The 16543-nt window shown below is 39.0% G+C and overlaps 1 protein-coding gene across 6 annotated transcripts in view; it reads right to left on the minus strand.

Annotated features, from left to right (window-relative positions):
* The window catches only part of MAPK14 (mitogen-activated protein kinase 14), a 75951-nt gene that overhangs the window by 31835 nt on the left and 27573 nt on the right, over positions 1-16543 (minus strand). For all 6 annotated transcript variants that reach the window (XR_006966052.1, XR_006966051.1, XM_047101329.1 and 3 more), the window contains exon 3: positions 11736-11794. Coding sequence is in view for 4 of the 6 variants with exons in the window: in XM_047101329.1 (XP_046957285.1) it covers positions 11736-11794 (59 nt within the window). In the remaining 2 variants the exon portion in view is untranslated. The remainder of the gene's footprint in view (positions 1-11735; positions 11795-16543) is intronic.

Genomic DNA, 16543 nt, shown 5'->3' on the forward strand with positions numbered 1-16543 from the left:
AATGTAGTCAGTGCTTGCTCTGTGTCAAGCGCTGTGTATCATGCCTGTGTCTCATGTATTTTTCCCGACAACTCTATAAGGTAAGTCTCATTAGCCTTACCATTTCACCGATAAGGAAACAGAACAAGGGTATGTAACTTGCTCAAGGTTAAAACAGTGATAATATCAAGGGTTGAATCAAAAACTGTTTGCTCTCAGGACCATGGTCTTTTTTTTTTTTTTTTAACTTTTTTTTTAATGTTTATTTTTGAGAGAGAGAGAGAGAGAGCTAGCATAAGCAGGGGAGGGGCAGAGAGAGAGGGAGACACAGAATCCGAAGCAGGCTCCAGGCTCTGGGCTGTCAGCACAGAGCCCAATGAGGGGCTTAAACCCACGAACCGTAAGATCATGACGTGAGCTGAAGTCAGATGCTTAACCAACTGAGCCACCCAGGAGCCCAGGACCATGGTCTTAATCACAGCACATACTGCTTCCAAATTCTTCCATTTGACCTCAAATGTAACTCAAAAGAATGATCTTCTTTAAAAAAAAAAAAAAAGTTTTCTAAGTGTCACAATAATCAGGGAAGCAGTATTTCTAGATAGTTTCCATAATAATTCTCAATTAAGTAATTTGACAGTAAGTATCAAAGTAAGTAACTTTGATACTTACTATCAAAGTTAATCTTTACTGAAAGAAGAAAGTTGGCAAAAGCCTAGCAATATTCCATCTTAATCACAGTCACTGTATTTTTTTAGCCCCAACTAACACATAATCTGACAAATATGAGAATGTTATCAATAACTGGTTAATATTTTGAAATCAGGACTTCTCCCAGAAGATCAAGTATAACGGTTGACATATGCATAATATCAATTATGACAAAATGTAAGGCTCAGGTTGAGGAAGAGAGAATCCAGTTTCTATTTTATAAGTGTTTTGCAAAGAATTACATTTTATGACTTTGGATAGAAGAAGGATTATTCTCTCGATTTTAAAAAATAATTTTAAGGAGAAAAGGTAAACAAAGAGAACATTGTTCTACATGATTCCACTTAGAATCTCCCTTAATTTGTCTTGAAATAAAACCTAAAAATCTTAACTCTCTAATATGCCTGTTCTAGTTCACAAAGATGTTAAGCAGTATTATCAAAACAACCATAGTAATTTCAAATATAACTATTGTGTTTAAATGGTTACCAGTGACTTAAGAAATCCCATACAGCCAGGGGTGCCTGGATGGCTCAGCTGGTTAAGTGTCTGACTTCAGCTCAGGCCATGATCTCATGGTTCATGAGTTCAAGCCCCGCGTCTGAGCTGACAGCTCAGAGCCTGGAGCCTGCTCGAGATTCTGTGTCTCCCTCTCTCTCTGACCCTCCCCTGCTCGCACTCTGTCTCTCTCTCTCTCAAAAATAAATAAACATTAAGAAAAAAAAATTTTTAAGAAATCCTATATAGCCAGAAGACCACTGAATGCACAGCCTGAGAGACAAAGAGCATGCTTTTAATTAGAATATTCCACCACTGTCCCCATCAGAGACCACATCTATTTTATCAGTAAAATTTCCAGGCAGAGGGTGAGACTGTCAAAACATTAAATTAATGAGTCTATATAGTAATAACTATCATGCATTGCTGCCAGGCTACAATTAAATAAACTAAAAAGCACTCATGGCAGAAATGTCTTGCAGGGAGTAACCTAATCACTGTATGTTGTTTCCACGAATCCCAAAGACTAATTCACAACAACCAATTGTCAAATTCCAGCTCATCATATACTGAAAGGTTTCAAAAATAAACCTTCCAACAGTGGACAAAAGCAAGCATCATGCAAAGTTACTGAATGTTTATGGAAGAGGTATGAACTTTTAAAACAGTGAACAAGGAAGAAGAAAATGTAGATGAACACATTTTGAATAAGTCTATTCCAAAAGGAGCATTCATGGATAACCACATTTCTACAGCATTTGTCTCTGGAAAGCAAATTTAGTTACATTTTGGTAAAGACATGACTAGTATTGTCAGTGTTCATAATACCTCAAATAAATTAACAGAGGTTTGACTTGAGAAAGCCGGAATGCTATCTAGTTGTCATCTTTTTTTTCTCTCTGTTTATTTTTAAGCTAGAAAGGAAAATCAAATGTAGAACAATTATGATGGACTTTTCAAAGAAATTAACTACCACAGATTTGGGGCCCAAGCCTCATCTGGATTCCAAAATACATGGTTTCCTCAACCCTAATTGGACAAAAAAATAAGTTGAAAGTTTTTTTTTTTTTCCATAAAAGGAATATTTGACAAAATTAAAGACATTTATTTAGGGTAAGAGAGATATTTTTCTCAAATAACAAGATGAGTTATAGATACCCTATTTCAAGAATTTATAACTCACCCAGTCACAAAGAATGAGGACCATATAACCATCTCTCTCTTTAAATGAGAACCTAGGGCACAAGTGGTATGGAGTGGTAAAAATTATGATAAATCTTAAATTCAAATGACAAGTTCCTTTTGGCTACAGAGTGAGACAGGGATACCACACAGCCTTAGACTGTGCAATCTGTAAAGACACTGATAAAGTGACTACTTCATAGACGAAGATAGACAATGTGCTCTTGAACTTACAAGGGACCCCCCCCCCCCGCATGTGACAGGGAGAGGAAAGAACATATTTTAGCATCATAGGCAGTTGCCTTTACACCTAAAGAAAGGCTATCAAGATGAATGTTTGAGCAGTTCTCCATAATGGTCTACATTTCAGCTGTGTCCTCAACACCCTCTATCTCCAGCTCAAAAAGCCCCCTGCTTAACAGTGGTTAACCGTATCCAGAAGGCTCTGGAAGAGGTCTGCTGGGCAGCAGGGTTGCTGCTGTTGATAAGAGGCCCCGCGTTGGCCTGGAGACCAGGAGCCGAAATAATGACCAGAAACAAAGATCCACTGGTGTGTCAGCCAAGCAGGATGCTCGACCAGTCAGCTTCCTCCCTCCCTGCTGAACGGTTCTGAGGGCTCCCTATCGCAGCCGCAGGCCACTAGAGCAGACAGATAATGTAGGCCAGAATGACCAGGCCTAGGATGGCAAAGAACATCAGGATGAAAATACCCAGCATGATGGAGCCCTTGGCCGAGGAGGCCTTTGGATTCTGGGCAAATTGAGCTGTGAGCATAGAGGCTGCAGCCAGTGGAGAGACATGGGTCCCTCTCTTCCCTTCCTAGTGCTCCCATCTTTAAAAATGAATTAAGTAATTAACAGAAACCCACAAGGGAGGGGAAGGAAAAAAAAGAGGTTAGAGTGGGAGAGAGAGCCAAAGCATAAGAGACTCTTAAAAACTGAGAACAAACTGAGGGTTGATGGGAGGGTAGGTGATGGGTATTGAAGAGGGCATCTTTTGGGATGAGCACTGGGTGTTGTATGGAAACCAATTTGACAATAAATTTCATATAATAAAAAATTTAAAAAATGCACTTAAAAAAATGAATTAAGTAAATCGGACTTTATTAGTCTAAAGGCTGAAAAGACAATTTCATGGCCTGATTCAAATCTTGTTCTTCACTTTCCTTGGAAGACGGTCTCCCTTAAATTAAATGAAACATAAAGAGCACAAATCACCATCTCTCAAAGTGATCATAAGTAAAATCTACTGTACCAGCAAAAAGGCAGAACTCTACATTAAGAGGTTTTCAGTACTCTCAACAGTGCCCCATTTTAGAACTTCACTTATTAAGCACTTCTTGGATAACACCCAATTGTCAAGACTCCCCCCTACCACCTTTCTTTTTAAAGCATGATACAATCAGAAAAAATCTTCATAGAAAAAAAAAATCTCTCATATCTATAGACTGGCATGTCTACTACTGTTAGTCCTATTTGATAAAGCAATCATCACAAGGCAAAAAAATATTTCCATATTTAAACAAAGTATTTAAAATAATCACAGGGATTGACAATTTGTAACCACAAGCCTCTGAAATACATCCAGTGATCCTTGGGACTCATTACAATCTATTTGCAACACAGCAGCAGAGTAATTTTTTAAAAATAAAAATCAGATCATATCACTTCTCTCCTTTTCATTTAGAATAAAGATAAAAACCCCCTCAATGGCCGAATAAAACGTTACATAATCCAGCACCCTGTTCCCAAATATCTCTCTGACCTCATCATCTACTTCTCTCCCCTGTTCCATTCAGCTCCACACCGGCCTCCTTACTCCAGGCACAGAGACCCCTTGCTGAAATTCCAATTCAGCATGGAGTCCTCTATCTCAGGACCTTTGCACTGGCTATTCTTTCTGCTTAGAATGCTCTCCTGCCTGGAATGCTCTTCCCCCAGAATATCCGTGAGTCTAATTCCCCTACTCCTTCAAATGTTTGCTCCAAAATTCACCTTCGCAATGAGAAGGTCATTGGCCACTGCATCTCACACCCTGCCCTCACACTCCTAAATTCCCCTATGTTACCTTTTCTTTTTGTCCACAGCATTATTGCCTGCTAATACACTAAATTTTTTTTATGCTCATGGTTTATTGTTATCTATCTGTACAATGCTCAAGGAGGACAAAATTATTTTTGTTCCCTGTAGTATCTATAGAAACTAGAACAGTATCTGGTAGATAGTAGGCACTAAATTACTACTGAACAGAATCTAATGACTCAGGACAATGCATATAGAATTACTAGTAGGACCAAGCAAGATACATCTCATTAAAATACTCATGCCAAAGGGCGCCTGGGTGGCGCAGTCGGTTAAGCGTCCGACTTCAGCCAGGTCACGATCTCGCGGTCCGTGAGTTCGAGCCCCGCGTCAGGCTCTGGGCTGATGGCTCAGAGCCTGGAGCCTGTTTCCGATTCTGTGTCTCCCTCTCTCTCTGCCCCTCCCCCATTCATGCTCTGTCTCTCTCTGTCCCAAAAATAAAAAAAAAAATAAAAAAAATAAAAAAAAAATAAAATAAAATACTCATGCCAAAGATCTTATCTGGTAAGCAGACCAGATGGTTTTAATGTAAGGAGTAAAGGTACCATTTAGCAGCCATGTAGACAGCTTAGCCAGCTTATTTCACAACAAACTATTCTCCTCATTTAAAGCAAAGATTACTGAGAGGTGACCTCTAAATTATCTGCATCAATCAACCTAGACTCAATATTTTACTATATGGTCTACATTACAGGATAAAAACAAAAAGCTAGTCAAAAGAGAATATACTGAGCATACTACCAGAAAATTAGATCATCAACCAGTTGTAAACAAGACAGCACAAGGTTATTTCTTCAATCACTCCACCAACAAATATTAATTGTTGAGCACTGGGGATGCAATGATGAAAAAGAGAGTTACAGAATTTAGACGAGAGGAAGGCATTTATGAATATAAACTCCTAAGAAAGCATGATTAGAGCTATAAAATATCAAGGTGCTAGAGAACACACAAAAGAGGGCCCCAACCCAGACTTAGGAAGGAGTTAATTGAAGGGAAAGATTTATTTTTTATTTTATTTTTTATTTAAAAAAAATCTTTTTTAAAATATATTTTTGAGACAGAACATGAGCAGGGGAGGGGCAGAAAGAGAGGGAGACACAGAATCTGAAGCAGGCTCCAGGCTCTGAGCTGTCAGCACAGAGCCCGACGCGGGACTCGAGCTCACGGACTGTGAGATCATGACCTGAGCTGAGGTCGGACGCTTAACCCATTAAGCCACCCAGGCGCCCCGGGAAAGATTTATTGAAGGACCCAAACTCTAAGCCAGACCCTGAAACTTCTTTACCTTTTTAAATTAGCTCATCTGAGAAAAGGGGGACATCTTATTGACCATATCAGACAAAAACTCAATGGTATTAAATGTAAGTCACTGAAGACAGCTACAAGGAGTTTCACCAACTCTCTACCCTGGGCAGGTCGGCAGCAGACCTGCGAAGGAAGTAAGTTGCAAATATACCGTCGATACAGTTAACTCCTTCATCTTTCTCCCAGACTGCTTCTCTTCCTGCATTACCTATCTTGGGTGCTCAGCCTATTTTCAAAGAATGAAAGTATTTCTGTAAGCCCAAACAATGAGGCTGGGTATTTCTTTCACAGTGATGGAGGAAAGCATTACTTCCGAGCAGATAATGCTTATTTGCTAAATTAGGAAAACAACTCTTCTCTGCCACAAAAGCCAATCATAATTTACTTACACAGTTTTTATCCAAATACAAAACAAAAATCAATGCTTATCTATCAACTCCTTTAACATTCTCCATTCAATCAAATCTCTTTTTCTGTACACTTGACACGTTTTCTTCATTTCTTTGACTGTCTGGAAGAAATTTCAACCTCTAAGCCCCATCTATATTTACCTGTTTCTTCAGACCCAATTATTACTTTGTTTAGAGGCTTTCCTCTACTGAGTTTCTCCTGTGTCTTAAGACCCTGTATGTTGCTTCGACATTAGAAATTTGACTTGGTCCTTTAGTTATTTTAGGTAAACATTTATGTTTTGTCTCATTAAAAACAGGCACCACATACAACTGGAAGGCCTTCAGTTGTGACATCTTACACGGAACCAATCATAGTATCTACCCAGTAAGAAAGGCTGGCAGACTTTCAAATAATAATCACAGCCCTGGATCAAGAAAAATGTCATTAGAAATACATTTAGAAAAAAAAAAAAAAAGAAATACATTTAGAGCCAAAAGACCTGAGTTGTATGCAATTTCATATGTAGTATTACAGAATTCAGTTCTTCTCTCGACCACAGTTTCCTCATCTGAAACCTCTAAGTACTAAAGATTCGACTATCTCTCTGCCCCTCCCCCACTCGTGCCCTGTCTCTCTGTCTCAAAAATAAACAAAACATAAAAAAAAAAAAAAAACTTTAAAGATTCAACAAGGAAGAAAACAAACTCCCTACTCTACTAGACCGTGCAAGCCAGAGGGAGAAGAGACACAATCACAAATGTAGGATGGCAACATCTGCGAAGAACAACGTGGAGCAAGGTGTAGACACGGACGGTGGTAGGCTGAAGCTATGCTAGTGAGGGGAAAAAGAGCTTCTGGTGAAGAGACCTTTGAGTGGGTCCTGAAAGAAACGAAGGAGCCAGTCATGTGGATATGTGGGGAGGGTGTTCAGGCCAACATTAGAAACCAGGATAAAGGTCCCACTGGGAATGTGGATGTCCATATTCAAGCAAGAACACAGAGGCCAGAGTGGATGGATGCAGAGAGTGGGTGGGAAGAATATAGATGTGGTCAGGGAGTGCACAGGAACAAATCATGTAGGATCTTCCAGAGCCTACCACACTGCCTATGATTTATTAAAAATTTTCTTCTCTTGGGGCGCCTGGGTGGCGCAGTCGGTTAAGCGTCCGACTTCAGCCAGGTCACGATCTCGCGGTCCGTGAGTTCGAGCCCCGCGCCGGCTCTGGGCTGATGGCTCGGAGCCTGGAGCCTGTTTCCGATGCTGTGTCTCCCTCTCTCTCTGCCCCTCCCCCGTTCATGCTCTGTCTCTCTCTGTCCCAAAAATAAATAAACGTTGAAAAAAAAAAAAAATTAAAAAAAAAAATTTTCTTCTCTCCTATGAGGAGTCTCAACTCGATCATCAGAGATCATGCTTATCTTTATTTACTGTTACATTCCTCAGAAACTAGTACCGTGCCTAGCATAGGATAGGTGTTCAAATACTGAATGAAATCAGATTAAATGTAAATCCAGAAACTCTCTTTACCAATGCAGTATGCTCAGCAGCTTTTATTTACAATGACGTAAAAAAGCTACACTTGTTAGGGGTCCCTGGGTGGCTCAGTCGGTTAAGCATCAGACTTCAGCTCAGGTCATGATTTCACGGTCCATGAGTTTAACCCTGAGTTGGGTTCTGTGCTGACAGCTCAGAGCCTGGAGCCTGCTTCAGATTCTGTATCTCCCTCTCTCTCTGCCCCTCTCATGTTCATGCTCTGTCTCTGTCTCAAAAACAAACGTTAAAAAATTTTTTTAAAAGAAAAAAGCTACACTTGTTAGATGAATAGTCATTTTTATCAAGTTTAACTCTACACAAGGTGATAATTTGCACACTGGTTTTCACTGAAACAATGGTTGCTGGCTGACCCTGTTGTAAGGTCTTCTGCTAGATCACAGCAGATTCTAAAACCCCACTTCTATTTCCTCTTCAAGAACTAAGCAGAGATAAGGAACTCAGGTATAAGAAACCTGCAATGTGAAGGTGTAAAAAACAAAAAATGCAAAAAGCAGTAGAAAATTCCACTTACCATGACAATTCAGCTTTCCTGAAATTTGAGGAAATAGTTCCCACTAAGAGTCCAAAGACTCTTCATTGCCTATAAGCTTGATTAGAGAACTGACACCCCCAAGAAAAGGCAATATTGTTGCACAAAGTTGCAGCTTTCTCTAGGGGTTAGGTTCTAATCAAGCATTAAATGGCCAGTGCCATTTAAAATTTCTGGATTTCTGGGGTGCCTGTGTGGTTTAGTTGGCTAAGAGACTGACTCTTGACTTCAGCTCAGGTCATGATCTCATGGTTGTGAGACTGAGCCCCGCACAGGGCTCCACGCTGAGGGTGGAGCCTGCTTGGGATTCTCTCCCTCTCTCCTTGTGCCTGTCTCCTTCACTCATATGCTCTGTCTCTCTCAAAATAAGTAAATACACACTTTAAAAAATAATTTCTTTGGATTTCTATTGGGAACTAAATATTTGAAGCATGCATATGCATATACATGCCACCTCCCAGCAAACATTACCATCAAGAAGCCAAGAGAAATGTCCAAATGATTTTCAGTCACCAAACTACAAAATTTTGCCATCTGTATAACCATATCATATGGCAGTCAAGAACAGCTTCATATATTCATCTTTTAACTCCACATTTTCCAAACAATCTCTCTATTAGATTCACATTGTTCCTAATGACCAAAACTCACTACCTATTGTTCCTTTCTCAAAAGTTATGTTCTCACAGGGGCGCCTGGCTGGCTCAGTCAGTAGATCATGTGACTCTTGATCTCAGGATTCTGAGTTCAAGCCCCATGTTGGGGGCAGAAATTACTTCAAAATAAAGTTTAAATTTAAAAAAGTACATAGTCTTGGGGCGCCTGGATGGCTCGGTTGGTTAAGCGTCCAACTTCGGCTCAGGTCATGATCTCGCGGCTTGTAGGTTCAAGCCCCATGTCCAGCTCTGTGCTGACAGCTCTGAGCCTGGAGCCTGCTTCTGATTCTGTCTCCTTCTCTCTCTGCCCCTCCCCCACTTTTGCTGTCTCTATTAAAAATAAATAAACGTAATAAAAAAATTTTTTTAAATAAAAAAGTATATAGTCTTAAAAATGAAGTATGCACAATGCCTAGTAACCAAGAAGTTACAAATTCAGGAAAATTGTATTTGAATTGTATGATAAATGAAAAATGCTAACTGCAACATAAAGGCACAAATACCCATAACACATGATTAAAATTCAACTGTAAATATGAAAAGTAACTAGAGATTTTATTAATTAGCACAAAAAATTCATGTTCAAAATTATAGCCTACTCTAAACCTGGCAGGCTACAGAACCACTCTAGCCTTTAGCGCGTCTGATTTGGCCAGAATAGTGGGTTTTTATCTGCCTGCTTTGTTTTAATGTGAATTTGACTACTTTAAGGACGTACAGTACCAGTATTTTGTTTTACCACACACACCCCCACTCCCAGTTGTATAATGCTGAGCCTCATTTGTGTTAGTTGGCCCTAGAAGTATTTAAATTTGCAAACCTTGCAATTAATTGTAGGCAAAGGTGTTTGGTCTCTTATGCAAATTCTGAAATGACTTTGGAAAACTCTGAAATAACCACAGTCCTGGACAAGCACTAATTTTTTTCAGTGATACAAACATTATAGAAAAATAAACAATGAAATATTTTCTTCAGGCAACCTTAGGTTCACCATTCTGTTTTCCGAGATTCTCCAGTATCAAAAAAGCTTCAGAAGTCAACCACCCCAATTTTCATCATTTGCCTATTAGGTTTAATTAGAGAACCACTGGGGGCCCAGGGAGGCAACGTGACTAGTCCAAGGTCCTATAGCCAATTCGTATCTTGATTACAAATCGGCTTTAAATTTACTTCCTTCCCCCAGTAAGATTTTGATTTGTCAAGGGCAAAGAGTAGTGTTTTCCATTATTTTGAGGCTTTTTCTAACACTCTGCTCAGCAAATATTCAATAAGTGGTACTGAGATTTCCTCCTAAGAGATAAACTCAATTCTTGTTTATAAATCCAGTAAAACCTTGGTTTGTGAGCATAATTCTTTCTGGAAACAAGCTTATAATCCAAAGCACTTATATATCAAAGGGAATTTCAAGAACCATTGGCTCAGTTGTGATCATGTGATGCTTGGCATCATGTACTATTTGTATTGCAAGACATTGCTCGTTTATCAAGTTAAAATGTATTAGAAATGTTTACTTGTCTTGCAAAACACTCGCAGAACAAGTTACTTGCAATCCAAGGTTTTACTGTAATCAGAACCTGGGGCACCTGGGTGGCTCAGTCAGTTAAGTATCCGATTCTTGGTTTTGGCTCAGGTCATGATCTTGGGGTTCATGACTTTGAGCCCTGAGTTGGGCTCTGTGCTAGCAGCACAGAGCCTGCTTGGGATTCTCCCTCTCTCTGCCCCTCCCCTACTTGTGCTTGCTCTCTCTCTCTTGAAATAAATAAACTTAAAAAAAAAAAAATCAGAACCCAACTTACACAACGTTCTATGTCAATTATATTTCAATAAAGCTGGAATTTAAGGTGTTACTTCTCTCTTACGGCATAGTGTATCTGCGAATTAGGGATGGGAGGGAGGTGTGCTAATTCAGACACTGGGAAAGCTACAGTAGATTGTTCCATGCACAAGAACACCTGCTGGAATCTATCTTGAACTCATACGTGTGCAACCTGGGCATGTGAGGTCATTAATTCCCCATAGAGCAACCCTTGCCAATGGGGTCAGGGGCCAGGGGATAAATGCTCCCCATCTGAGGTACATTCAAACTGCTTCCTAGAAGATTCTGGCAGTTTTCAGCCCGACTGCCCACAGTAGTGACCTCCTAAATAAATAACCTTGTAGCAGCTTTCTCTCCTGCTTCATTTTCCCAAGCCCCTATTACTGGTTTCTGAGAATCTCAGGGTCTGTTTTCCAGGGTGGGTGGCAGGCTTGACACAATGAGATGGTCACAACTGGGAGAATCAGCACAATTCATCAGCTTTCTCAACACGTGAGGTCCACCCCTTGTCCCAGGACAGAAATCCAGTTCTTCAAAGAAGAGTGTGCAAGTCTAGTATCATTTCCACACGTAAGTGGGACAAAAAAGAGAGAAGAACTTGTATAAAACCAGGTCCTGGTTTTTTGATGTAAATTCAATGATGCAAATTTAATGATGTAACATGGAAAGGCGACTCTTTAAGAACTGGGACAGGCAATGTGAGAACAAAAGTCATAGTCAAAACTCCCTATACTCCTTTCCATGGAACTCTGCAAGGACTCACTACTGAATCTTCACAATGTGCCTTAAAATGATGAAGATACTACTATGTAGGTGATCCTGGAACAAAGCAGGAGTTTGGGCACCGACCCCTCCCATGCAGATTTACACCACACATAATATACCATGTCAGTATTCATCCCCATCCCCTACAAGAGCTGGATGACAGGAATAAAGAATCTTTTGAAGTCTGTTTACTGCTAAACAGGAATAGAAATAGACTGCCACTCATCATCTAGCTAAGGAAGGCAAATGCAAAAGGTTCACTCACACATCATTGAATTCCTCCAGAGACCTTGCAGGTGTAAAAACATCCAACAGACCAATCACCTATGAGAAAACAGAAAAATCAGACAGTAAATAAATATAGAACCATAGTACCCATCAAGCTTAGTCATTTTAATAGGAACGAATTTCAAATCCTACCATCTCAGTTCAATAACACCACAACATCATACATTTAACTACAACTTATTTTTTACCCATATTATGGTTTTGATTTTTACTTGTTAACATCATTTCCCTTAACATATTTTACCACTAAAAACTTCATCTCTTTAGAATTTGCTCACATTTAGCCACTTGTAAATAAGAAGCTAAAAGATTTAGGGCTCTTGGCTCACATACGCACTAATAGACTAATGATTAACAAGCAGAAAAAGGTCAGACTTCTAGAACTATTATTACAGTATCATGTTTCTTTTTTTTTAATGTTTATTTACTTATTTTGAGAGAGAGAGAGAGAGAGCGAGTATGCATGCAAGTGGGGGAGGGGCAGAGAAAGAGGAAGAGAATCACAAAGGTTCTGCACTATCAGCACAGAGCCCAACAGGGTGCTCAATCTCACAAACTATGAGATCATAACCCGAGCAGAGATCAAGAGTAGGACACTTAACCAACTAAGCCACACAGGTGCCCCAGCATCATGTATCTTTTTTAAACGTATTATCATTCCATGAAAATTTTCCAGATGTAGTCTTCAAGACTGATGTTTTTGAGCTCCAAAATATTCTCTTAGTATAGTATCTTGGTATTATTCTTACAATAGTCTTAAAATTCAAATACTTTTCTTAATCATCATCAGGTATTTGGATCAGAAAATTTAAAAATTTTTTCAAAAGGCTATCTTTATGGAAGGATAAAGCGAAAACTACTTAATACTCAGTAATCCATGGTCTTTGAGCAGTTTTTCTGGTCATGGAGTTATACTGATCAATCCATTTATACCACCACCATTCCCCAACCACCATCAGTTACTTCTAAAACAAGAGTTAAGAATATCTGGAAATGATCCTGAGAAACTTAACAGGAACCCATGGGGGAGGGGAAGGAAAAAAAAAAAAGAGAGAGAGGTTAGAGGGGGAGAGAGCCAAAGCATAAGAGACTCTTAAAAAATGAGAACCAACTGAGGGCTGAAGTGGGGTGGGAGGGAGAGGAGGGTGGGTGATGAGGGCATCTTTTGGGATGACCACTGGGTGTTGCATGGAAACCAATTTGACAATAAATTTCATATATTGAAAAAAAAAAAAAGAATATCTGGAAATGAAACAAATGAAAGCCAAATGGCCTTCGTGAAAATTGACCCATGACAGTGGCCTCATCAGCATGTTGCTCTAACCAACCAAGCTAAACAAACAGCTCTGAAAGTAAAATACACCAATGCTCAAAACCTTATCATGAAAAAGCACACTTTTAATTAGAATGTTACTCCACTCATTCAACTATCAGGCTTTTAAAAGCAATTTCAATTATATAGCCTGAACCCAAAAGGGAAAGGCCTTGGAAGTCAAGGAGAATAGCTTTCCAAAACTTTACATCTTATTCCAAAGGAAAGGTACCTGTAAGATCATTACCCAGACAACTGTATACAAGAAAACCAAAACTGGGATGTCTGGGTGGCTCAGATGATTACATGTCCAACTCTTGATTTCAGCTCAGGTCATGACCTTGCAGTTTGTGAGATCGAGCCCCACATTGGCTCCTTGTTGACAGCACAGAGCCTGCTTGGGATTCTCTCTCTCTCCCCCTCTCTCTGCCCCTTCCTGCTCATGCTTTCTCTCTCAAAATAAATAAATAAACTTAAAAAAAAAAAAAGGAAACCCAAAATTACTTATAACTGTACTACCCATTATAACTATCATTAACATTTTGAGATATTTCCTTTGATTTTTCTGATATATGTAAAATAAGTTCGGGTTATATTCTGCATACAGTTTTATATCCTGCCTTGTCACTATATAATGACTATTGTCATATCCTCAAATATATTTCATGCTCTACCATTTATATATACCGTTAATTAACCAATTTCCTATCTTTGGATATTTAAGGAACACTGCAACTGTGTACGTACATGTGTATGTAATATATATTTTGCACATCTTGTATTTCCTTCCAGAAAATAAATTTCAACAAATAGAATTACAGCATCAAAGGATACTGATATATTTAAGGATCTTAGTATTGTCAAATTGTCCTACATAAAGCTGAGGTCAATTTACATTCCCACCAATAGTGTATCTGTGACCTTGTAACAGCTCTGAATCGTGCTTTAAATTTAAGTCACATCATTTTCTTTTACCTTCTCCATCTAAACCATAACTGTTTTTCTTGAGCCTGATATACTCCTGGCCTAAGATCTTTGGTCTTTTGATTACTCTGCCCATCCCCACTTGTACTTTAGGTAACTGAGATCTAGAAGTCGATTTCGTTCAACTGTTCCAATATTTTTTAATCATTGATTCTTATTATGTGAGATGTTCCATCTCCCCAATGACAGGAAAAGTTTAAAACAATTTAGATTGTTTTACATTATGTCAATTGTGATTGTGAAAATCCTCAAATTAAAGTAAAATTAAAACACTAGATGTCAATTTACATAGGATTTTTCATGTAAGAGTTACCTAGTAAAACAATGTAAGTCCAAAATATTTTCAAATAAAGCTCCAACTTCAATTTGAAAACACAACAAGCATTTTGGAATCAAACAGCTGTAAGTCCGAACTCCACAGTCAGTTTGTGATTTCCTGGATCCATAAACTTATGTCTTTTTCATTCCAATAACCCCAGCACTTGGAATACTGTCTGGCACATAGCACCTCAAGTAATATTTGTTAAATAAATGAAAGAAAGGAATCCTCTCTGAGCCTCATTTTCCTCATATGAAAGAGAGGGGGATGCGTATTTTTATCACATTGTGAAGATTAAGGAGACAGTGTAACTGAAGGTGCCTAGCACAAAGGACTGACCCTCTGTGGATTACCAAATTAAGTGGTGATCACAGTCCTTAGAGTTTATAAAGAATTACAAAATACAAATCACAGAGACAATCTGAAGCAGCTACTTCCAGTAACGAAATCTGAGATACAAAGCTAATCTAAATTATTCAAATGACTAAGAAGCATGCCTGCAATAAGCACAATAAACTGATTTGGAAAAAATAACAGCACAAGCATGTTAGCAAACAGTCTATCAAATTTTAGTTTCTTTAAAAGGACACATCTTATGAGATTAAAACTACCCATGTTACATCAAAGTATCTTTAATTTTTTGTGGGCTTTTACATTAATTACATTACATTAATTGTATTTATGGAGTCCTCACGAAAAGGAAAATACTATAAAACGAGTTTCCCAGCATTAAACTGGGGAACTTGGGGGAACATTCCATAATCTATTCACTTCTCAATTCTTATTTTGCTAAATGTTTGTTTGTGTGTTTATTGATTTTGAGAGAGAGAGAGCACGAGTGGGGTAGAGGCAGAGAGAGAGGGAGAGAGGATCCCAAGCAGGCTCCATGCTCAGCATGCTCAGCACGGAGCCCAACAAGGAGCTCTATCCCACACCGTGAGATCATGATCTGAGCCCAAATCAAGAGTTGGATGCTGAGCCAACTGAGCCACCCAGGTGCCCCTATTTCCCATTTCTTGAATGGAAATTTCCTTTTAATTCAAGTTATATTTTAGCCTGTTTCTTTACTCCTGCTTTCAGACACCCAAAAGTAACCCAGGAATCAATTATTTAAAAAGACATTTACAACACAAATAATCAGCAAATGTCCCTGATGACTGTCCTACAACGGTCAAAAACTGATGGACAGAAGTGACACATTTTTACCAAATTGGCACACACTCAAGAGAAAACCCACTTTAACTCAGAAACCAACAATATTTAATATCTTTAACACAAGTGCACCAAAACAATGATCGGATCTACCACGGTAAGGTAGATCCCAAATAAAAATTTTTAAAGGATTCCTTGAATATTTTAAATTTCAAAATGCACAGATCTCCAGGCCCTTAACTCCAGGCAATCTTTACAGTACCTACCCAGAAGGCAAAAAGCTGCAGCTGGCAAGATGCTCCCCTTTCATGTTTCCTTAGAGCAGGTGTTAATGAGATCAAGGTCGCAAGTTCAATCAGGAATGCACCAGGTAACGTTGTTCAAAGAATAACTCTTATAGGCACAGAGGATATTCTCCCTAGCTCATTCCCCTTTACCCATCTGGTAAATGTGTGTCTGCCATTCGTTATCACTAATAAAAGAAATAAACTCAAGATGACATATTGATTCTGAGTCCAGCATTTTTGGGGAAAAGATCACATGTGCATTTGGCACCTAGAAATTACATTTGTTACCAATACTTAATATTGTCAAGAGTTTTAAGCTGCTACTGTTTTTGGAGGCCTGGTGGCTAGTTAAAAATTGTACCGTGGCCCAAAAGAGTCATTTACTTATTTATTTTACAGATTTTATTTTTAAGTAATATCTACACCCAATGTGGGGCTCAAATTCACAACCCGGAGATCAAGAGTCACATGCTCTACTGACTGGGCCAGGCAGGCAACCCCCAAAAAAGTCATTTAAGAAAAAGAAAGAGGAAGAGAAAGAGGAAGATGAAGGAGAGGAACTCCTCTAAAAATCCTCGATCAAACTTACTTGGAAGCCTTGGCTCTTCCCTGGGTAAAACTACTTTTACACTGTCAGTTCCTAAGGGTTTGTAGAATAGGCTGAAGTTCAGGAATTTTTCTACATGGAGTCAAAGTCTGTTAGCCCCTTCCCATTCCTCCTTCAAATACTT

The sequence above is a fragment of the Lynx rufus genome, unplaced genomic scaffold (assembly GCF_022079265.1).
Source record: "Lynx rufus isolate CCGP_SWC_20201006 ecotype Redwood Valley unplaced genomic scaffold, mLynRuf1.p SCAF_6, whole genome shotgun sequence".
Taxonomy (NCBI): domain Eukaryota; kingdom Metazoa; phylum Chordata; class Mammalia; order Carnivora; family Felidae; genus Lynx; species Lynx rufus.